This window comes from Chaetura pelagica, unplaced genomic scaffold (genome assembly GCF_000747805.2).
Source record: "Chaetura pelagica isolate M959 unplaced genomic scaffold, ChaPel_1.0 scaffold85, whole genome shotgun sequence".
NCBI lineage: Eukaryota > Metazoa > Chordata > Aves > Apodiformes > Apodidae > Chaetura > Chaetura pelagica.
In genome coordinates, this window is record NW_009953505.1 from 69,849 (window position 1) to 94,505 (window position 24,657).

Genomic DNA, 24,657 nt, shown 5'->3' on the forward strand with positions numbered 1-24,657 from the left:
CAAGTCTCACATAAAGAGCAGATGTGATTGTGACTGTTCAGTCTAACCTGGTTGCTTCTTAAAATTTCTCTATTTTCCCTTTAATTTTAGGTTCAGAACCATGATAACAGAGGATTTTTTTTAATTGGTTTATATTTCTAGTTCTTCTGCTGTTACTCTGACATGTTGGTTGATAGTCACCTGTGTAACATTTAAAGACTAAAAAACAAACACAGTTTAACAGCAGAAATCATGAAGATTAGATATCTCTGTGATGTAGTTGTATGCATTTTAACCCTTATGTTTGATGGATATTGAACTCCACCGGCTCCCTACAGAATGCATCTCCTGTATTATTGCTGTTCATCTGCAATTATGGTGTGTTCTGTTTGATTATTCCACTTTATTTCTAGGTGCTCCTGGTCCCCCAGGGGTTGTAATAGTGGAGGAAATTACAGACACCACAGCAACACTTTCCTGGAGTCCTGGGGCAGATAATCACAGCCCTATCTCTCTCTACAACCTACAAGCACGCAGTCCATTTTCTCTTGGCTGGCAGACCGTAAAAACAGGTGAGAAAAACTTTCAAACAGCACAAGTAGACTATTCAAAACTCCTACTCATAGCAATAATAACCACCAGCAACTGCAGGAACAGATGCTCTTAAGAGAACAATGATAAATTAAAAACACTGATTTTTTTTTCTTTTTTTCATTCCTTCTTCGTTACTTAGCAACAGCTCCGAAAGGACAACACAGAGACACCTACCATGATGCATCCGTGAATAAGCAGAAAGCTCTTCCCTTTACCCTTCCACCTGTGTTTTTTCAGGAGTACCACAGTGCCAAAAACCTATCTGTGATTTCTGACATATTAGATCCTTGATGTTTCTCATTTCTAATAGCCATAATGTATCACAAATACTACTTGCCGTTGAGAAACTGCATGTGAGCTGCAGACTTCTGAGTGACCTTCCCATTTCTTTTTCTGCAGTTCCAGATGTGATAAGTGGTGACATGGAGTCTGCTATGGCTGTTGAACTGAACCCTTGGGTGGAGTATGAGTTCAGAGTTGTAGCAACCAATAAAATCGGGACCGGAGACCCTAGTACACCATCACGGGTGATCAGAACCAATGAAGCAGGTAAGAAGAGGATAAAGAGGTTAATTTTCCAGGACTATCAGAAACAAGAACTACTTTAATACATTAATATAACTATTCAGTTCTCCCTGCTACACATCTTGTGTGTTCAGTCATCACTGTTACAGGGTGATATTCTTTGTAATGGGGAGCCAGTTTTTTTAAATTACTGGAATATTGTTTAATTTACAGAAATTTCAAATAAACACATTCTCTGCTATCTTACTCAATCCAGCCTGCCTTACTCTTCATCTTATACTTAAACCATTGCTGTCTGCCCTTTGGCAGGCTTTCATCACTCTTTGACTTTAGGCTGCTTCTCAGTCTCCACACAACTCCTTCCAAGCAACTTTTCCCCCCTTATTCTTCGTAAAGTCTCTCCTTGAAGGTGCATAGAGTGTTTACAGCAAGATAGGGAAGCCATGGGAAACTGCTTAATTTTAAATAACTTTTCATCTGTGCTCATTTGTCATACATACTCTACCATGAATTCTTATCACATTTAAAAAAAATAATAATTGTATTTCTGACTAGGATGGTACTGTGGGAGCCCAGGAGAAGTGTTGTTTGGGTTCCCTTGAAAATTGCAGTGGTCTTGGAAAGTTTGGAATCATTAACAGTAACTTAGGCAGAATGAAGGAGAATAACAAAGGATTGAGAATCTGGAAAAAACTCCTAGGCTGCTAGAAAGAAAGGTTTCAAGAGACAGAAAGAGATAGATGTAGGGTTTGAACAAGCCTCAGAAGAGGACTATACCTCAAAACACTTCTAGGTTATTCTTCATTCTTCTTTGTTATTTAGGAGACTTAGAGAGTTTTGGGGTTTTTTTAAATGCTTCTTCAGCTGAATAATTTGCAAGTGGTTTATTATAATAAGAATAATAAAAAATTAAAAGATTCCACTTGAATTTGAAAGTATAACTGATTTTGTAGTTGTAAATATTCTGCATGAATACAGCAGTTGTGTTTCACTTTGTTTTCTGATTCAGAGAGATTATAAGAATTACAAATGGCAATGTCAAAATGTGTCTGCCTCTCTAATTCTTAAATAAAATTATTATATTGTAAGATATGTTAATCTTGTGTCTCAGCTCCATAGTTCATTGCTCTGTGTATATGCCACCCATAAAGACTCACAGTAGGAATCTTGAGGCATTTTTTATTAGACAGTTCCAACTGAACCAACTGAATAATTGGGGCTCTAGGAGGTCTTGGAAGAACTCTAGTCCAGCTTCCTGATCAGCGCTGGGTAAACTGACTTCAGAGCAGGTTACTCAGATCTTTGCACATTTGAGACTTTGTAACCTCCAAGAAGGGAGACTGCACATCCTCTCTGGCAATCTGTGCCAGCAGTTAACTGATCTCATTGTGTTTGATCTTTCAATATATCCAGCCAGAACTCCCCCTATTTTAGCTTATGATCATTGTCTCTTGCCCTCCCACCTGCACCACTATGAAGAGTCTGGATTTGTCTCCCCAGACACCTCCCTGTAGGCACTGGGGAGCTGCTGTTAGGTCCCCCAAATCCATTTTGCTTCAGGCTGAACAAGCCCAGCTCCCCAGGCCTCTCCTCAAAAGGCAAGTGTTCCAGCCCTACTATGCCAGTGACGTTCATTGAACTTGCTGTAGTTGATCAGTGTATTTCTTGCTGTGGCAACCAGAATTGAATGCACCATTTCAGAAGAGGCCTAACAAAACTATCTACAGTTGTTGTAAGACATTTTTTTTCCTTTTTTTTTTCTTTTTTTTCTTTAAATAACTGTATCTGATTTAAATTTCACTGTGCAATCACAGAACTGCACTGAAGTGATTTGATTCCCATTCATGCATGTGGTAGGATGCTAGCTTTCCATCTGTCCTCCTCATCTTCTGCAAGCACCCCACAATGTGAAGCTCGATAACTTTATCACTGAAGTTTCAGATGCTACAGACTTTGTTCCATTAAGAATTTTTCCTGGCCTCCAGACATTCCTGAAGTTCAGAGCCTGTTCAGCTCTGTCTTCTGACCCAGCTTTTACAGTAACCATGTGAATTATCACCTTTGGCAATAGTGTTCAGATGCCAAAGTCAAAGAGACAGGAAAGGTAGCAACAGCTTTCATTAAGTTTATTCTATGGATTTCCAAATCTGCACATTACTATCTATCTTTGTGTATTATCCAGTGATCTATTATTTTTCAGAATCCATTACTATTTTTTCATTTGAAAGCTTCAAGGGAAAATCTCTATTAATGTGGGCTCTCGTTCTAATATATTTTTTAATTCATGTATGCGAGAGGACATTATACTTAGGAAAAAAAAAAGCACCAGCCTCTCTACTTATGGCCCAGGCAGAGTAATCTGGCTATTTGCTGTGATGTCATATGAGCCCCAGAACTGAAAATAGGCTCCCCCTGCACTTGGTAAAATTCCAGAAATATCAGTCTTCCAACAGACAGAGTAACTGTGGCTCATCTCAGATGAGAGCTGGGATGCACAAGGCTGAATGACAGCTATGTGGGCAACACACAGAGACAGCAAATGTGTGATTCTACTTCCAGTATTTTATACTTAAGTGGAAATCAACATCTTTAATTTAATGGCACAAGATAATTTGACTGGAGACTGAAGTCTTTTTCTCTCCCCACACCTCACTTATTTTATCACTTCTTCCCCAAGATGGTAACAACATTTTATGTTAATCCATTATCTAAAAATACCCATGGAAGCAATACTTGGGATGGTGTAAGGAAATCAACAGAATAATAAACAAGTTTTCACTTGCTTTAATTTTCTAATTAAACCCTAATCTTGTTACTTAGTTAATATTTAGTTAACATGATTGCTTTTCATAGCTGCTTTCATCAGAATGGATAATACTGCAATTTTCTGGCACATCTAACTTATAGCCAGCTGTTGCATTTCTGTCAGGTCTAGTCTTGATACATATTTTACAGGTCCACAAGGTGAAAAGAGCCAGTAATGTGAATTTAAACATTTCTGGCATTCCACTAAGGCAGTCGGGCATTCGAAGCCTGGGGGCAAAGCATCAATTACATTATCTATTCATGGGGAAACATGGGGAGAGAGAAATTGAGTAGAAGCAAAGTTTAACCTGCTAATCATGCATGCAAACTTAATTTTATGAGGTAACAATATAGTGCACTCTATTAGTAGCAGATTGTACAAAGGCTTTATTCTTAATAAGTCCTTATTTTCCATTAAGTCACTGTTATTCTCAGCCAGAATTCCTTCATAGCATAACAAGAAATGCCTCTCTCTCAGGAAAAAAGTTATGTGTTTTAGACTGGCTTTGTTTTAGGGTTTCTTTTGGTGGTGGTGTTGTTTTATTTGTTTGCGACCTGTACAAAAGAAGTTTCAGCTTTTCCCACTATCATAACTATTGCTCTTGAAAAAAAATTAATAACCTGCTGTATCATTGACATTTGCAGATGATTACCTGGACTATTAAATCCTTTGTAGAAAAAGTGCTTTTCCATAGAAAAAAAAAAATAAGAGAAGGTAAAGTAGATAGCAGTCATTGATTGCATGGGTATGTTCAGGGAAAAAAAAAAAAAAAAAAAGGCTACTAACACACAATATTGCAGGCTGAAACTAATATGCAGCATATATTGACAAAGGATCTGAATGTGCGTGCTAGAACAAGACGTAACAGGAGAGCTAAGAATTGGGTCTCTGGCATATATGCCACAGCATTTGAGGTTTCAGTCCTACGTGTGATGATTCGTAAGCTATTAATTTGGAGTCCCACAGCCACGCATGACACTACTATCAGTGAACAGAACTGTATTTTTCTCTTATTAAATGACAAATATTAAAAATACGGAGGAAATAATAACAACAGAAATGCAGAACCTAAGACCACTTGGGGCATCTTTGCTTTCCAGTAGCTGAATAAGGTGTATCATAGAATCATAGAATGGCTTGGGTTGGAAGGGACCTTAAAGATCATCTAGTTCCAAGCCCCTTGCATAGGCAGGGACACCTCCCACTAGACTGGGTTGCTCAGAGCCCCATATGCTTCTGATAGCATGTCATTCCTGAAGAGATGAGATGTGAATTTTTTTCCTAGGAGGGCAAGAACTTGAGGGCTGCCCCTTTCACACAGTGAAAGGCTTTTCATTTAACATCCCTCTATTTCCCAGTTGTGTACTGCAGGAGATATAGATATGTAGATATATAGATATTGACATAGATATATAAATATCAACATAGATATATAGAGGAAAACAATCAAGCAGAAAAAGAAACCAACCTGCTGGATGTGTTGTTGTTTTAGTCCTCACATTAAAAAGTTCTGTTGAGCAGCTGAGAAATCTTTTGCCCAGTCATACCTTTTCCACAGCTCAGAAGAGTTAGTTGATTTTCAGACTACTTCTCTATCTTAAAAGATATAAAAAGCTCTAAAAGATATAGATAAATGCAATTGTATCTTGAGCAAAACTTTTCTTAAGGAGTAAAGCCAAGTTTAATAATTCATCTCCCAAAAAGGTATAACAATATCAACAATTTGTTTAATTTTGCTTTATTTGACAAGATGTTTCAGAATTCATACAGAAGATTTCCATGTGGAAAATATCTTTGTTAATACAGGATTCAAGCAGAGTGAGAGAAAGCTTGTAATTATAGAACTGAGATTGAGGAAATCTGGACTCAATTGATTATCAAAAACTGTCAATTTAGGCAGGTCATGCTAGCATTTTGAACCCTAAAAACAGGTCAGTAAGGTTCTTTCTTCTCTGTCCCTTTCTTCTATCTCATCTATTCAGGTTGCAAAGTTAAAGGATAGGGTTTAAATCTAGCTACATGTTTCTAAAGCAATAACACACTAATCAGTTATAATCTTGGCTGCTAAAAACTTTTTTTCTGCAGAAAAATTAAGACGCTACAAAATGCAGAATCTGTCATTTCTCTTTGTAATAAACAAAACACACAGAAATATAAAAAAGTCATTTGAGATTTCCTTGAAAAAAGACAAAACATAAATATTTTAAAATTATTAATTATTCATTCAATCACATTTTTCAAATTTCTTTACAAGATTGGAATGTTAAAAAGAGGATAAACTGTTTTTCAAATTCAGTTTCTCCAGGTTCAATGTGACATTTTATTCTCCTTTCAATAAGGAGAAGAATTTAGAGACGGAGCACTTTACAAGATTTTTTCAGTTACCTCAACTGAAGTAAAAAATGGGGAGAATAAAACGGATTTTAAACAAAACTTACATTTTCTTTGTTTTCTTTAACAAATTAGAAGTAAAGCAATAATTTTGGAAAAAAAACCCTTTTAAATCTCTGTCAATGTGAAACAAAATACTGTCATTTGTCTTTCTGGTATGTTTTTTTTATTTTTAAATAAAACTGAAGTAAAATTCAACTAATACATACTTTTTAAAAACAAGTGTCTGTTTTTCATTTGTTATCATGTCAAAAATGAAATTTTGCCCAAAAGTGAGTAGCCAAAAGAGATTTTTAAAACTCGAAAATAAAAACCTAATTTAAGCACCCAAAAGCACAGAGTAGTTTTCCAAATAATGGACACAGTAGAACTTTTTAAGGAAAGCTAACATCTGCCCCAAATGTTCATGGTTTCATAGCTATGCAATTATCTGCCACTTCCAAAAGCTTCCCCTAACTTTACACTTAAATACAGATCTAATATATGTAGGTGGCATTGTTGGCATTCTTCAGCACTTTATAACCACTGCACCCATACAAAAAGCCCTTAGCAACACCAGTTCTGTGCATATGTTTTGTCCTAAGCAAAAACTACTGCTTATCATGTATTTTAACTTGTAATAGTAAGATATGAATTATTTTTTAAATGGCCATGGCTTCATGTATAAACTTTACTTTTCCATAGCACCTTTGCTTCATTTATATTTTAAGCATACTGTCAAATGCTTCATAGGGCTGCTGAGGACTACATTCTTTGTGCCTGTTCTTGAGGAAAATAAGGGGAGAGGGTTGTTTGATTTAGGGGAGGTAAGTTTCAATAGTGTTTAATTTCTCTTTCATTTTTGGCATATCACACTACTTCTATGAAAATCGAGAACTGTTTTCCTGTTGTTTCTGTTCAGATCAACTCCCTGGCAAAGGCATTTCAAGATTTCTGTTTGTTTGCTTTAAACAACATCAATGTGTGTCATTATTTACTGTGACCCACATCTGGTTACGGTGTCTTTCAGAACACATTTTTCAGTGCTTTTTGTTGTTCTCATTACTGGAAAGGCAGAGAGACTTGGTATTTAACTCCCAACCTTACCAGTGGAAGAAGAAACAAAAAGAAGAGTTGACCTTATCCCAGTTTAGTTTTAATAAACCAGGAGACAAGTGAGAATAGGTAGCTGGCAAAGGGGCTAATAAGAAGGCTTTGATCAGAATTGCAGACATACAATCAAGCTAAGTATAGTCACATTTTATGATCCTAGAGACCACTGTTAAGCCATGGAGTGATCCATTTTCCAGTAGGTGACATTCTCTTATCTTCTTATTATATCAACACAACAAAGATCTGTTTGCTACTACTTGGAGTGTATTTATTTAGAATAAACAATAGTGAATTTCTCTGTTTTGATAAACACTAAAGAAAAGAGGACCTGATGTCCTTGTACCCCAAGCACATGGATTGTGTATCCAGGAACTAAGTTTAGTCATCATCCTTGAGTAAGTGCATCATCCTTGGATAAGTGCATCTCCATGAGCGTCACTGCCAAGAATTAACAACTTAGAGATCGGGAAGTCACTAATTGCATGGCAATAAATTTAGCCTATGAGTAGGTAAATTCAGATATAACATTGATATAAAGGTGACGCTGCTAAAAGGGTTGCTAATAATTAATCTTGGAACATGGAAAAAAATATATATTTTCATAGTTTTCTTCATTTAAGATTCAGTCATTTCAAAATGTTGCCCTCTGTGTGTATTCTTCTTTGCTGTGGTGCAAAGGATATTTAATCCTTTGACATACTTATTGTTTTAGTGGTTATTCAATTGAGATAGTTTTGCTGTGTACATGCACTTTATAGTTTGATGGAAAAGAAATCCTTCATATTGACAGTTTTATTCTTTTAACATTTACTCATTTAAATAGGGCTTCCCTCTGCAAAGCTGTTAACAAGAAAAGTTTAGAAAGAGAACACTGCTGGTTAAATAAGTCCATCATTTTGGATGTTTCAAAGGAGTATAGCATACTCTTTCATCAATAATGTGGCAACTAACTAAAATCTTCATTTTCATTTATTACAGTCTAAGAATAAACAAAAAAAAAATTACATAGAATTTATATAGAATTATAGAACAGTCTGTGTTGGAAAGGACTTTTAAAGGTCATCTGGTTCAACCCTGCTGCAGTGAGACAGAAGATCTTCAACTAGACCAGGTTTCTCAGAGCCCCATCCAACCTGACCTTTAACTTTGGCAACGTGTTCCAGTGTTTCACTACCCTTATCGCAAGAAAATTCTTCCTTATGTCTTATCTAAATCTAATGTCTTTTAGTATAAAACCATTATTCCTTGTCCTATTGCTGAAGGCCGATTTGTCCCCACATAAATTTAAGACAAACTCTTGTCCTGGAAATCAAGAGAAAAATGGGTGCTAAACATGGTTTTAATCTGCTTTGTTAGAGAAGGCATCATTATATTTGCGTGTTAGTTGACTGGCAGATGATCCTTCGCCTGCATCTTTTCACTGTAGAACATTCATCCCAGCATCACATACTGACTATTTTTTGGTTTGGGGTGCTTGTTTTTTTTTTTAACCAGAGGACAATCCCTCACCATTCAATATTGTATAATTCTGTTTCTGAAAGGAAAATTTGAGTAATTTTTTTGCCATGTAAAGATTAGATCTTAGTTTAAACAAGCTCATGTCGCTAGTCAGTAGACTCTGAACAATCCTCCCCATTGTTTAAACAGTTGTCTTTGGATGGGATGAACCACTCCAAAGCTCTGCATTCACTGAAGAAGGAGCCTGGCAGACAAAAGATGAAGTCATCATGTTTGCCAGATGACTGCAGCTTTGTTGGAGAGAGATATTTCGCATATTAGAAATCTCCCCTATCAGTCCGCTATGAACCACAGATAAAAGGGCTCTTATTTCATTTCCAAAAGTGTAAATCAGAAGACATTAATAAGTTTTATGGGTTTGCATCATTTATGAGGAAAACAAATAAACAAACAAACAAACAAACACAAAATACCCCACCACCAAAAAGAAAGCAAACCAGAATTGGGCTTATGTTCTTTAAAGGATAATTCAGAGTTCAAGAAGCCACTACACAAATGAATTCTGAAATTGCATTTGAACTTCCAGGATCTAGTAAAAACTGTGCTTTCATTGAACTTAAGCTGTTAATGATCAATATGAGAAATAGAGAAGACTGTGTACATTTATTTATATTTATTTTTCTTTGTATTGTTCAAAGGCACAATGCTACTCAATAAAGAAGCTAAACAGCATGCTGTAAGGCCTTAACAGTTAATGCCTTACAGTATATTTCTACCAATGACCTGTGTGCTTTTGTAAAGAATAAGAGAAAGTTTGTATCTTAAGACATATTTAATAAAATAAAGAATGCAGGCATTACAAGCTCAAGACATCAGTCATTTTAGAAGCTTCCTTAGACGCACTGCAAGGTAAAAGAAATCGTAACATTCCAGTGGAACAATTAAGATTTCTGAAGTTTTACAAAATATGATAACCTAGTTCTCATTGATGATGATAGTTATAATTTCTCTGAAATAATTTCATCGTCTCCTTGTATGTGCTATTAAAGGTACAATAATGATCTCAATTTTTAAAGAACTGTGCATAGTACTACTTCCAGCAATTTGCAGGAAATTATAAGGGGTGTTTAAGAATAGTTACTTTATAATTTCTGAGAATTGGTTCTCTGGTAAAGCATATGAGAAGAAATTTATAAGACCTAAAACTTTAGAAATCACTAATGATCTGAGAAGTAGTAAAGATGCAGTACTTGTGTCCTAAGACACAATCCCCTTGGATTTGATTTTGAGTTTTCAGTTTGAAAAATACAAATATTACCAAGATACGTCATATTTTATCTCTAAGTTGATCTGTACTTTGAAGTTTTACTAATATGCAGAACAAATTGTGCTTGAGCAGCTTCTTATTCCATTATTTTTCTTTTCAGTTTATGCTTTGTTTGCATTTACCAACTGTGAAATTCTCTGAAATGAAACTTGAGCAAATTTTCTTTACCACAGAGTGCTATGTTTGTTATTTCTATTCTGATTTAACAGCCTCTTGTGATTCTGTGATTCTTCTGCTGCAACTTACTGCTATGGGGACAACTTCAATAGCTTGGACATTATATTTTGTTTTTATTTTCTTTCCTTTTCACTCACAGTTCCAAAGACACCTCCAGCTAATGTAAGTGGCAGAAGCGGAAGGCGACATGAATTAGTAATAGCATGGGAGGTAAGGGACTTCTCTGATTAAAGGTTTGGTTTTGGTTTTGCTTCTTTGAGTGCAAAGAAAAAAGTACTGTATTGGGGTTTCCTTACAGCAAATTTTGGCAAGACAAAATATGCTCTAGTTTTCAAAGTAATGTTCATTTTCATGTGGTTTGAGTAGAGGGCATTATGTTTAAATCTAACCCACCTAGCAGCAGCTCCAAATATGTACTAATTCCTCAGCCTTTTCTTCCGGATCTACAGCTTGGATTGATATTTTGACATTTTTTCCACAAAATCCACCTGAAGCTTCTTCACTTACAGCTAAGGAATTCAAACTACCATTAAGGCAGAAAATGTTGATTGTTCCTGTTCATTTCTGATTAACACATTTTCCATCAATAACTAGTGCTGTTCTTCCTAGGGTTAATACTTTCAGCACAGTAGTGTTTCACATATCTCTTTACCAAAAAAAAAAAAAAATATCGAATTAAGATCAAAAGAACATCATGGTATTTCATCTGTGTCAAACTTAATTGTGGGCATACTTACATTTTTTTATTAGTTTTATTAGTTTATTAGTTTATTCGTATTTTTTATTTAGTTTTATTAGTTTGAAAGATTGCTACAATTTCTAATAATAGTCAGCATCTCTCTTTAAGAAATGGTAAAAAGATCGAGCATAAAATACAAAAATATGCAATTAAAAGTAAGTATTGAAATTTAAGCTAAAGAACTAATCCTAGCATACTGGATAACACTCCAACAACTCACTAGAGATTAGTATGCTGTCTGGTTTAGTCACTGTACTTCCATAGGATACAAACACAGTGTACAAGAACAGAGCAAGTTAGCACATATCCTGAACAGTCAGTCTGTGCTTTTGCAGGATCTAAAAAAGTCTTATTGGACTTGGAGCACCAACAGAAATTCAACAAATTTCTTTCAAGTCTGAAGCAATACTGAGAAGTCTGCTGAATTAGAGTCAATAGGTTCAAACAGAATTTTATTCACACAGCTTTAATTCACAGACTGTGTATTTAGCATTTGCCATGAAATCCAAGGGTTCTGCTACGTCTCTTGTATTTCAGATTGGGTTTTTTTTTTTTTGCAGCTGTCTACTGCTAAATCTGTAAGTATTGCGAAGAAATGCAAGGCTCCAAGGCTTTTGTTTGTTTGTTTTTGTCTCCTCTGCCTTTGCAAAGTTTTGTTGTTTGTTTTTTTCTTGATTGTGCAGTTCACTGCTTTGGAAGGATAAGTAGAAAATGGTTTCTACAAGTGAGGTGTCTGCTGATAAGACATTCACCTGCAATGTGGAGGGGAAAGGATTCGGTGTCCCCTGTGCCCATGTTCTGATTCTCCTGTTTGTTGGCTACAGATCCAGGATGAACACTTCAAGAGAGTGACTTTAGACACCGTATTTTTGGCATTTCCCATAGGCCTAATATGCTGACAGCTGTTAAACATAACCTAATTCCTAAACTGGTCCATTGGCTTTATAAGAAATGTAGGCAGTAAATTAGCATGAACAATTCCATTCCTTGAGCTCCAAGTGTAAGATTTAGTTTTTGCAGTGCTCAGCCTCTCAACAGAAAAATCCCTTTGCTGACTGCCCACTTCTGGCAGATGTGTCCTAATTTAAGTGGCTAATTTCACAGATCCTCTGAGAAGAGAAAAGCAAGTGAGATTATTATTTTTTTTCTTCACCAAGACTCAGTTTGCAAGTTAGAGCATTATATCCTGAAGTCTCAAATCAAACCCTACACTTAAATCCCTGAGTCTTGACATCCCATTTGGGTAAAGAAATTAGGCAGGCTGCCACCTAAAGCCCAAGAGAGTCTCACCTTAGTAGTGACTGTAGTCTCACATCATAATTTAGGAGGCCTTAACAATATGTTGCTCTATATTTTTAACAAAGATCACTGGAAGGGGCTCTTCTACTAATAAATCACTGATTAAAGCATTAACCATAAAGTGGGACATACACGAGAAAAAATCTATCTGACCTCAAGAACTTGTTCAATCCTAGAACAGTGACTTAACTATGGTGATTAGATGTAGAGAAACCCTCTTTTCTTCTCTTCAAAGGAAATTGTCCCTATGTGTTCCCAGACATGATAAGTAAAATCCTATACTGCAACTCCAAGATATGACCCTCACACAAGCAGCCAGTTTGTGGTCAGCCACTTAGTGACTCCTTTCTAAATTTGTAAAACCAGGTCTGATCATTATCTGACCTTTATTTTTTTAGCCAGTATCAGAAGAATTTCAGAGTGGAGAAGGATTTGGATACATTGTAGCCTTCAGACCCAATGGAACACGTGGCTGGAAGGAAAAAATGGTGACATCTTCAGATGCCTCCAAGTTCATCTACAGAGATGAGAGTGTGCCACCTCTGACTCCTTTTGAGGTGAAAGTTGGTGTTTACAACAACAAAGGAGATGGTCCCTTCAGTCCTGTTGTGGTCATCTGCTCAGCTGAAGGAGGTGAGTTCAACGTGAAGTTAACTTGTATGTTATGAGCTATATTAAGATATTTTTCATGTAGTGTGTTCTATTATAGCATGTTTTTCAGTCTTAAATTTCAAAATTCCTTGCAGAATTGCTAAGTAACAGCAGCCATGTTTCACAGAGAAGGTGAACTAACTTGCCAAGTTTACCCAGAAAACAAGTGACAAAGCTTAGGAGTAGATTTCAAGTCACATTGGTCCTAACAAAAAAAAAAGATTCGTCCCTAATATCAGATCTGTGGTCTATAATCTAAACTGTTCTGTTCTAAAAATGAGTAAAGGCAGGTTAATATTTTCTAATGTTTTATGACCTGTTTTTTTTTGATGGGTTAATCACACCTAGAAGTCTAAATAAATTCTCTTGTGAATGTTTGTTACCTGGTTAATGAATACTAAAGGTGCACAGAATGTATCAAAATAAGTTGTTCTGTACTGAAGGGAGCCAGTGTATGGAAACTGCCATACACACAAAAGCGTAATAAATGTTATCCAAAATAATATTTTGAGCAGCTCCATTACTGGAAGTCTTGTAGTTGAGTACTATCTTTAAGTTATCCTACTGTCTCCTGTTAAAATAAAAGTATTATCCTAGTACCCATGGGAGGAATTTCATTCTATTTCTACAAAAACGTAGTGTGAAGATAATAGTATTTCATGTGAAGCTGGAAAACATTAAAAGTTATTCCATATTAGCCCACAACAAATGTGTAATTTTGGAATCACGATGTAGGAGAGATTATTTACTGCTACTCTCTTATAGTAATTGCAGAGGTTAGAAATGCTATTTTAGCTAAAAGCAGTTCCAGTAATTTGTTTGTGTTCCACCTTTTAGAAGGATAACAGGGAAAATCGGAAATATAGCGATGGAGAAGAAAATGTGAGAGTGTAAAGGTATGATAGCAAGAAAAATGATGATCAAGTAGACTTGCTTTAGCAAGCTTGACAAGACAAAGTATGGACTACATATGAATGACAAAATAGCAAAAATAGTTAGAATTTATAACACGCTGACAATGAGATAGCATATCAGGAAATACCAAACCAATGTCTGGATAAAACAGAATACCCTTGGCTTCCATGTAATTTCCAAAAAGAGCATTTAAAGAAACTAGAATATAAACTAGAGGTCAGCTGCTGATGGCCCTGATAAATTTGGATGCTGAGAAAGACCTTTCTAATTTTAGATAAATATTAAAGAACACTGTTATTTATGAGAGAATTAGTTGCTGACAGTATTTTCAACAGTAAATATGACTAATGACCTTATGTTCTGGCTGTGGTAACTAGCAGATTCTTTATCCAGTACTGACTAACTGAGAAGAGATAATGGTACTATAGTCTTGTTCTGATGGATAATTAAGACACTAGAAAACCTGATAATAAAAAATAACAGTGGAACAAATCTTCGTTAGATGACAGGAAATTATTCAATAAGCTAGAATTAACAGTCAAGACTAGAAATGAAAGTGTTTTGGAATGTCTCTGAACCAAAAGTATAAAATTTGCCTGAATTTTATACTGCAAGAAATGGTACACTTCTAAAGCAGTACACTACATCTGAGGATCTAGACTAAAACCACTAAAATATATTCATAGTAAGTACAAATTATCCAAAATAAAAGCCAAATAATGAAAAGGATAAGAATAACACAAGTATTCACAAAAATTAAGGTGAAAAAAAGATTTTGTAAGAATTAAGTGTAAAAGACAGGAAAAAAATTAAAGTAAATAATGTATTGCTATTAAAGATATTCAATGGATGAACAATAGTAAAAACAAGGATTAAGAGCTTTTAAAGATAAAGGACAATGATGAAACGTTTTATTTTAGCAAATAAAACAAGCCAGCCTTTATCTGTTATCCTTGAGGCCACCTGGCCAAAAAGAGTTCATGCACTTTGAACAGTGTCACTCTCCAGACTGTGGCTGCATCCATAAACCACCTGAGAACCAATCCCTTGCGAGGCACCAGCAGATTTCTGGGCATATTTTGGGGCAGCAATACTGAGTCAATACTTCACAATGGATCATGCTAACTATTTATTTCATACTATGGACAGCTGCATGGTGTCTTGTCAGCACAGGCTGGTGTCTTGTCAGCCTATCCTTGTATAGTTCACAAGTATAGACACAGCTTATCAGCACAAGAATAAATATAACTTGGAATGCATGTAATATAGAAATAGATAAGCGTATAAAAGGAACTAGAAATAAGCTTCTGGGAAAAAGAGGGAACCCAACTGGCTTCAAGATTAATTAGATCTTTTATAAAGGTTTGGGTTTGTTTGGTTTTTTTAATGATTGCCACAATAGGAGATACAGTTAATTTCGTTCTGTTAGTTTTGGTATCTCTTCTACTTCAGTTACTGGAAGAAATTATGTTCACAAAAATTGAAAGTTCTATGATTTTGATAAACAGTGTAATGAATGCACTAAAAATTTCTAGATATAAAAAAGAGAGCCCTGAGCAGTGCAATGTAAAGCCTGAAGATCCTGTCTTGCTGTTTAAAACCCCCTGAGGGACCCCAGGTGTACTTGCGTAACACATACAAGATGTAATGCTGCTGCACAGTTTGTGTTTTTGCTTTTTATGGATTTGTACTAATTCATTGAGGCTAAGCCCTCAGTTATCTGAAAGGCAAAGGGTTCTGTAACAGGGTTTGCAATCTTGTGCCTTCAAAACTTTAAGAAGTTTGGCATCAGGCCAGCTAGTGGATCATGTGGTATTAAACAAGATACTGCAAAGCAAAAGATTACTCTGGCTGGGCCCATCTCCCCTGACTTTTCACCCTGTGCTCTTATTTAAATAAAAAAAATTAATTGCCCTTTCCTTTCTGCTCCTTATTTCCACATGACACTGTACAAAGATTATTTCATGAAGAGAACTGTAGAGCAATGTTTGCCATGAGCAAGCATGAAGGAAAGCAGCATTAAGTGAGCAGGCTCCAGAAGCCCTACCTGAAAAGTAAGGGTATTTCACCACTAAAAGAGGTTTAGGGAAGAGGTGAGCACTGCGGAACTGATCACTGCTTCACTGCCAGCTCATTTCCTCATCCTTCCAGTTTTTCTCTGGTTTAAAGTCATATGCAAAGATACTTTGCAGATGGTCAGAAAGAAGGTGAAAATAGAAAGGACTCAAGGAAAAGTGAGAAGTCAGAACGCCTATCCAGGAAAAAATGAGTCTTCTCATTTTTGTTTTTTTGGAAATCTGATGCAAGATTCTGGAGAAAGTCTCATCCTACAGGCAGCCATGCCCCCACAAATCTGTTGAAGCCCTCAAATCAGGGACAGAAACAAGAAGGAAAACTCCTAATGATTTTCCTTCTGATAGATCTCTTTTGTAGATTTTTCTGGAGTAAGGAATTATCTCAGTCATGTGTACTGGCCAAAGTCCCAAAGTCTCAGCTATGTGAAATTGCCTGGAGTCATAATGCAATTACCCAGACTGAGGTTCTTAACTTCAAACAAGAGCTCAGATTTTCAATTAGAGAACTGTGTAAAATTTCTTTCTGGAGTCAAAATGAGAAGTGAATGGGTTATTAAGTGATTGGATGAGGAGACTCTGCTACATGGGAAAGTTAAAACAACATAAACATGAATAGACCCTTGAACTTGCTTTTTAAGGTAGATCATGCAGAAATCTTTAAGGATTAATATTTCAGAAAAACATATCAATTTACGCTCATAGATAGGGATAACCCAATGAGGGCTAGTAGCTACCTCTTCTTTCTCTTGCCTGTATGAAAATTCAGGATTCATTCAGATGATTGAACATCAGATCAATGCAATTAGTTTTCTGCTTTATTTTAGCCATCCCAAAGACCTAGAGATTGAACATGTTTCCTTAAACTGTGACTATGGCACATGGAAAGACAACGTTCCACGGACATTGCACACAGCCTTTTGAGAACCTGCTGTGCTGCCTCTTTAATTCAATCAGGGAATATTACAGGAATCATTAAAGACATTGGCCCTTTTTTTTTCCCCCCAAGAGGTTTAGTATAATACCAATATATTAAGAAAGTGATATTATTATAACATCAGTGACCATTATAGAAAAACCTAATGAACCTTTCAAATTTAGCATTAGTTTGAGACACACAGCATAAAGCATGACATTGGAGTGAACCACGAACTGTATTATATCAGCAGAAACTGTATTGTCCTCTTACCTGAACCAATAAAAAATCTAGCCTCCATAAACTTTCAGACAGTCATAATAATAATATACCTTATTCCTAAATACCTAATTTCTGTTCTTTTGCTGACAATTTATTTTCTCAATGTCCAGTATCAATGAAACTGCAGTGAATAACATCTGGATATGTTAAAATATATATATATATTTCTTCTCATAAAAAAATTCAAACTATTTTGACTCAATTTGTTGAAAACAGTTTTTAAAAATAAATCAGAAAATATTCTGTTTCTATTCTGAGCAATACATAAACCACGCCTAGTGAATGCTATGAAGAGAATGTTATGTCTACATTTATAGAAAGTGTAAAGGCTGCCAAACAACACTTCGCATACATCTTACATTTTTTATCCCACTACATCTTTTCTGACAACAACATAATTGCTGCAATAATACAAAAACTAGAAAAGAGCTTTTGTCACACAAATCTCAGTAGTACATAAAATAGAAAGCACAGTGTAATGATTGAACAGAAAATAATCTTATGAGGAATATATTTCTCCATAGCACAATTCTTGTATTGAATTCAGAGGAGTATTTCATTTTTTCTTGGAAATATTTTTTTTAATTCTTAGTTACCTAAGAAGTTCCATATATATATTTCACACTTATTAGATATACTTATTGTTGGTGAACACCATTTTGCATCACATCAGAAATGCTTCTCTTTAGAAGTAAATAAAAAGAAGATCAAAAAGAGCTGCAAACATTAAAAGTCTGACATCAAAAAGGATGAAGAAATCATACAAGCCATGTCAGAGAAAAGTGTAGACCAGCAGTGCCAGAGCAATGCCTGCAATATGATCAGAGAAAGGAGGGTAGTTAATGAGTCAAGACTGATATTAGGCATCTTACTAAGGTGGTTTGATCACTGAGAAAAATGTATCTTTTTAATTCAGACTGTTCCATAAGGAAACTTCTTTTCTGTAACCCTGTTAAATGAGCCCCCAAAAACATTCTTTAGAAAGTTATTTGATGTGCTTCCCTATAACATAAAAGTCAAGACCTCTGCTTGCTCTTCAAAAGCAGATCAACGTATTAGAATCGTAATGAGGGACATTAGGCCAAGGAAGAAATCACAGGCTCTGACTGCAGGCAAATGTGAACTCATACTTTTGCTGAGCAAATGAACAACTCAAGAATAGTGGAGAAATGTCACTATTGTGTGCTCAAGCCTTGTCTCCATACCTTGTCTTTAGCAAATTTTCAGTAATATTTAGGTAATAAAGAAAGAAATCCTAAGTGTTTCCTTAACTCATGTCTCAGTTTGATGTGTGACAATTTTTGGACATTCTTCACTTTCCATCACACACTGGTGATACAGATTGGTGGTATGCTCAATTGCTTGTTGTGGCCTGTGAATTCCCAACCACTATAAGAAGTGAGACCACTGTAAAATCTTCAATGATATGAATGTGTGAAAAAAGTGTGCTTGTGGCAACATTTTTGGGCAGGTGCGATATGTAAAGCATCCTGGAGCTCTAAGCTTTCAGCATGCACCCTGGCCATACCCCAGAAACACTGAAAGACACCACTGTGGTTGGAGGGCAGAGAGGGTCCTCTGCTCCAAATAACCAGGAGATCAGGACTGCAGGATGTCCTATAAATAGCATGAAGAAAGAAACATAAACATATGGCCAATGAACAGCACAGGTAATCAGAGGTACAAATCCTAAGTCCTAATGCCTTCTTTAAAAAAGTATTCATCCCAAGCCCGAAACAGTAAATACTTCACAACAGAGATATGGCATGTCCCAGACACCCAAACACTAGTGCCTGTGACTTCAAGGACTTAATAACATAGTCCTAAAAATTTATTTTACATAGCAATTCATTACAGCTCTGGGCATCACTTCTTTCTCAGTATAAAGCCAGGACAGGACTGACTGAGCACCCTAGCCAGGTATTGCTCATCCTGAGCAGACAGAATGGCACCAAAAGGCCAGGAAGAGATAAATGCTCCATTTAGTGCTGAAGTTATTAATCAAGGTGTATGAAGACATGCGTGGAGGGAGGCAGGCCTTTGGAAGTATTGAAGTTTGGGGTATTTTAAATTGTAAACAAGAAATTCTGTCACACTTTGCTGTGCCTGTCATTAGTGATGAGATATTGATGTAGCATGACATAAATAAAAAAATACAGCAATAAAAATCTCTTCATCTTGTTCAGTTTTTCGTGTTCTCCGCAATGTCTTTCCTTCTGGTGAGTATTAAGGTAGAATAAAGGAAGTAAATGACAGTTTCAAATTGAGTGTTTTTGATAAATACAGGTTGTTACAGTAGAGGTTTATTGTTTCAATTTTTCTTAATACAGAGCCCACTGCTGCTCCCATCGATGTCAAAGCTACGAGTTTGTCTGTATCAGAGATTCTTGTTGTGTGGAAACATATTAAAGAAAGCCTAGGAAGACCGCAGGGATTCGAGGTATGAACACAGAATATCATAATGAGAAGTCTTGTTGCTTTTGCTAGCATTGCATTCTGCTAATATGTGCAGTAGTGAAACTTCAATAGAAATTATGCTTGTTTTAGCATACCTGTGACTAGCTGTAGAACAACGGTCACAGCTGTAGCACCAGTGCATCTTTTATTTATTTGTGCTTGAAAAATGTTCAACACTCCTTCTTATGACATCCTTCTGACACTTCAAAAAGAGATGAAAGAACTGCAAGTGACCCAGCATGTCTCTTTCACAGGCTGGGAAAGACTAGGTATTGACTGTTCCCAGTTCTGAGTGACCAGTTCAAATGTGTTATTTACAAAGAGCAACAAGTGCATGGAAAGGAGGGAGCCTTCGCTGTCCCTGCGCTCTCCTCCCACAATGGCCAGGGTACATCTGCTGGACACATTGCAGAAGGTGGGATGTCAGGAGGGAAAGCCATGGCCACACTGTCCACAAATTAAGGTCTATCTAGAGACAGACCTTCCTGACTTGGTAAAGAGATCCAGCCCTAACAATGGACCTTCTCACAGTTTTGGATCCAGCTGTAGCTTTGGATCCAGTTACAATCCAGACCTCCAGGAACTGACTGGATCTAGGAATAAACCTATCCTTAGGGCTGGCCAACATGACCAATCCTAACCTTGTGTTTCAGGCTATGCTGCTCTTCACGAATTACCTCAGCTAGACTCAATTTACTGATTTTGGGGTGCAGGTTATTTGACTTCCTTTAATCCTCCTCAGAGTGAGCTGACTCTTTTGCAGTTCTCTACAGTAACAATGGGAAGAGGGTAAACATGTAGATCTGAGGCAGATACCAGTAATAAGGATGTCTAAAGACATCTTGTGTCTTACTATCACAGAGTGTCTCCCTGGCAACATGTCTGGAAAACACCCGGGGGTTGATGGCCTTAGGAAGGAAAAGTAGGTGCCCAGGCAGCAACACAGCCACCACTCCATCCAGCAGAGAGCCTCAGGCTGGGAGGCCTTCACCAGGGCAGCATGTTCACCCCACAGCTTAGACACAGCTAGTTAGTACTTGTTTACCTAATTTGCTGTAGCTTCTTGATACTTAAGTAGTTCAGTGGTGCTCTCCAGTCCAAGCAGGCTGTGAAGCATGTTGTGGCCCTCTCGGGTCACTCATTTGTCCAGGTCTCTTTCCCATATATGTCTCCGTGTTGAACTTTGCAAACTCTCTTGTACTTTATCCCCACTTCTTCCTTACATTAAATATGTTTTTACCTCTGTCCTGACTATCAGTCCAATTTTGCTAACATACTGGCGGTTTCTCTTTAATGCATCACCTCAGTGCAAAAAGGAAGGACTCTATATATCAATGGTTGTCCAGCAAGGAGTCCAGTGCAGAGCCACAAAGATGATGAAGGGAGTGGGACATCTCCCTTATGAGGAAAGGCTGAGGGAGCTGGGCCTCTTTAGCTTGGATAAGAGGAGACGGAGGGGTGAGTGTCAGGAGGATGGTGCCAGGCTCTTCTCAGTGATGCCCAGTGATAGGACAAGAGACAATGGGTGCAAGCTGGAGCACAGGAGGTTCCACATAAACAAGAGGTAAACCTTTTTCACTGTGAGGGTGACAGAGCACTGGAACAGGATGCCCAGAGAGGTTGTGGACTCTCCTTCTCTGGAGACATTCAAAACCCATGTGGATGCATTTCTGTGCAACCTACTCTAGGGGATCCTGCTCTGGCAGCAAGGTTGGACTAGATGATCTTTCAAAGTCCCTTCCAACCCCTAAAACTCTGTGATTCTGTGATTCTAACATTCTGTGAAGACACTGGGGCTAAACTCCCCTCAAAAAAACCCCACAAGTAGGGATCAGCATTATGCTCTCCATATCGTTCACTTTCTTCAGCTTCTGTGAATACTTTTTTAATTTAAAAACTGATTTTGAAATTTTTTTTCCTATGTAGTACAGTGCAGAACATAGCCCATAACACTCCCTTAATCTACAAATAGCAAACAGATAATTTACAGACATCCAGTGACTTTGATAAAAAGATTAATTATGTGTCTGTTTCTTAACATTTTTACCTAATATAGAATTATTGTGGACCACAAATAAAATGTTGCCTTCATTTCAAATGGAATGTAAAATAATCTGACTAGCCACTCTGTTTTCATGTCTCAATTTGTATTCTGCCTCTGGTCACTGCAGCAGTGACAACCACCTACACGTTCTTCACATTTCCTGGCCTTTTAGCAGTGTTATAAAAGGAAGGCTATTTTTTTGTGCTCAGGCTTTAATAAACAAAAGTGACAGGATATTTACTACATATAGACAAGTTTGCAATGACCCACTTTAAATCCAGCCCTATTTGAGCTTTGTACTAAGGAGTAATTAAAGGACAAGTAAATTGTCCAATGTCACGTTGTCATCCCTAAAAGGCAGTGTTAACTGTTATGTCTTGAGTTTTATGCACTGTTTGCTGTACAAATTTGCATCTGCCAAAGCACATACTATCCCTGACTTCAGTAAAGATTTGTCAGCTGTCCACTTGACCTTGCTAAATAAATATGTGTGAGCTACACTCTGATAAAGCAGAAGTAGATTGAAAACTTTGTCATAATGGTAGGCGAATATAGTGCAGTTCATACTTGAACATACATGTTTAGAATCCGTAACCTGAATTGTTACAAAATCTACTTCAGCTCCAGGTAGTATTTTCTTTGTCACTCATGACTGGTAGGAAAGGAAAAAGGAAAGAATTACTGGCTGGAAAAAAGTTTTGCGTTTGTTTTTTTTTATTATTATTCTTGTCCAGAAAACCAAGGCTAACACTTAAGTATAAATCTCAAACTCATGTATTTTACATTGGAATTCCCACAAGGGGTAGGAGATTGACTAACCTAATCAAAAGATCAACTTGCAACCAAAAAAACCAGTATAAAAAGTAGAAAATCTTGAATGCCATTTTCAGTGAGGATTACTTGATATAATACATTCTTTATGTTATATTCTGACTTTTCAAAGAAAAATATGCAAGAGTTTTTGCTGTTTCTTAGGTGTATGTTATCTGTTTTTGTAATGGAACAAAAAAAATAAATGTCTACAAGGTACTGGAATATGGAGTATTTTAATTTAGTGAAGTATACCTTGAAATAATTTAGAAAAAAATATATGGATGTTTCTATCAGTCTGGTAAAGCAAGACAGAAAAGAGAGGAATTAATGCTTAGCCAGTCTGAATACTGATTTACCAAACTTCACTTTTGGAATTAATGAATTTTCCCAAACAGAAAACTAGCAATTGGGTAGTTTTATATATGAGTCAGTTTTGCCTGAAAAGTTACTCATATGCTAATTCAGACTCCTGCAAAATCCTGAAGATTATATGCAGGGTTTTATAGCACAGCAGTACTGCTGCTTTTCAAGTCCTTAAGCTATGGATCACACTCTAGACCTCTCATGACATTGTCAAGAGATCCGTACCTGTTGCAGGGTCTGGATCATTAATAGCTATTTCCAAGACTACTAGCTCTCTAGAATCAGAAAACTAGATAATTACAGATTTTTCATTAAAAAATATTACTAGATATTTTATATAATCTTCAAGGTTGAAGTACAATAGGAGTGTGCCATGTGTATACAGAACTATGTGGGAAAAGAGAATACCTGAGAAAAGAGGAAGGTGCAAACTACTCCAGAGAAGACCCCAGAACCTAGGACTACTGAACAGTGTTTTCCGTCTCCTTTTCAATCAGCAATTGTTTTGGTTAAAGGGAAGGAACTATGGTTGGTTGACCTTTTTCCAGTAACCTTTCATGTTGTTCTGAAGGACCGCCATGCCAGTATCTTGAGATGATACAAAAAGCAGCAGCAGATGATATGAAACACCTCTTCTCCTGTCCTAAGTGCCTGGTTCTACTGTTGCAGCTGTGCCAGCATTAACATTTGTATGACTGCAGTGTTTTATTTCAAGGACCTGACAGGCTTTCTGTGAATTATAATTAAAACAGTATTTATTAAACAGAAGTTCTTTCAGCTCACCACTCTTTCTTCCCAAGCACTTTCTGTGCTCTGGTATCTCTTCAAGTTCATTTTCAGTTATGTCAATGCTGCTCTTGTTGGTAAAGACTCAATCAGCAAGCACAGGACAGTTTGTCCACTTTGATTCATCCTACCTAATTTAGGCTCTTACTTGAAATGCCTGATTTGTATTAATTCTCTGTGGTCAACAGAAGTATCCAGACAATAACTCTGACTGTATTGAATTTAGAGAAGAAACTAGTCATATGAACGTATACCAAGGAGACGTTAAGCACACCCTAGAAATCAATTTGGGTAAAAGAGTAATATTATATAATACTTCTTTTAACGTGAAGCTTCAAGGAAGTCGTGTGTAAACATTAGAGACAGAAAAAAAGTTTAAGTGGAAACATATTTTTAATTTGGTGGTTTACTTTTAATTATTGCTTAACCCATGACCAGAACAAAGCAGCTTGTATGTTCCTGCGTCTCCTCTCTTTGTTTAAATACCATTACTGATTTCTACCCAACACAGAGATAAGTATCTGAGAATCAGATGAAAAACAGAAATCCCAACAAAAAATGTAAACATCACAAAGAATAATGCATTAAACAGACTGAATGCGAGTTTTTTCCCATTTTTTTCTTCCACTTTTAAAATATAGGGTACTCTTCTGTGATTTACACTTCACAATATATCAATATTCAAAGTTCTCATTAATGAAATCTACTTTAAGTGTGGTAAATCCCTTCTGAGCTGGTTAAATTAAGGTTACAGAATATATCAGGGTTTTTTTTAAAAAAAAACAATTACATAGAAGTGTAAATAAACAAACCCTCAGTTTGAAGAGATATGTCCAGCACTTTTCAAGATCAGTAGGATGTTCATGTTGGTTCAGATGGAGGTAAGTTTGCTCACCATTGACCTCAGTCACCAGTCACAGGATTTCTTTATTTTTTTATAACCACTTTTTCCTTTAGTTCATTTTGCAATC

General features: G+C 36.5%; 1 protein-coding gene across 1 annotated transcript in view; it reads left to right on the forward strand.

Annotated features, from left to right (window-relative positions):
* Positions 1-24,657, forward strand: part of CNTN5 (contactin 5) — a gene marked incomplete at its 5' end in the record, with an annotated part of 58,901 nt that overhangs the window by 28,515 nt on the left and 5,729 nt on the right. The window contains 5 exons of the mRNA XM_009999412.1: positions 393-551; positions 973-1,122; positions 10,489-10,559; positions 12,786-13,020; positions 19,554-19,663. Of these exons, the coding sequence (XP_009997714.1) occupies positions 393-551; positions 973-1,122; positions 10,489-10,559; positions 12,786-13,020; positions 19,554-19,663 (725 nt within the window). The remainder of the gene's footprint in view (positions 1-392; positions 552-972; positions 1,123-10,488; positions 10,560-12,785; positions 13,021-19,553; positions 19,664-24,657) is intronic.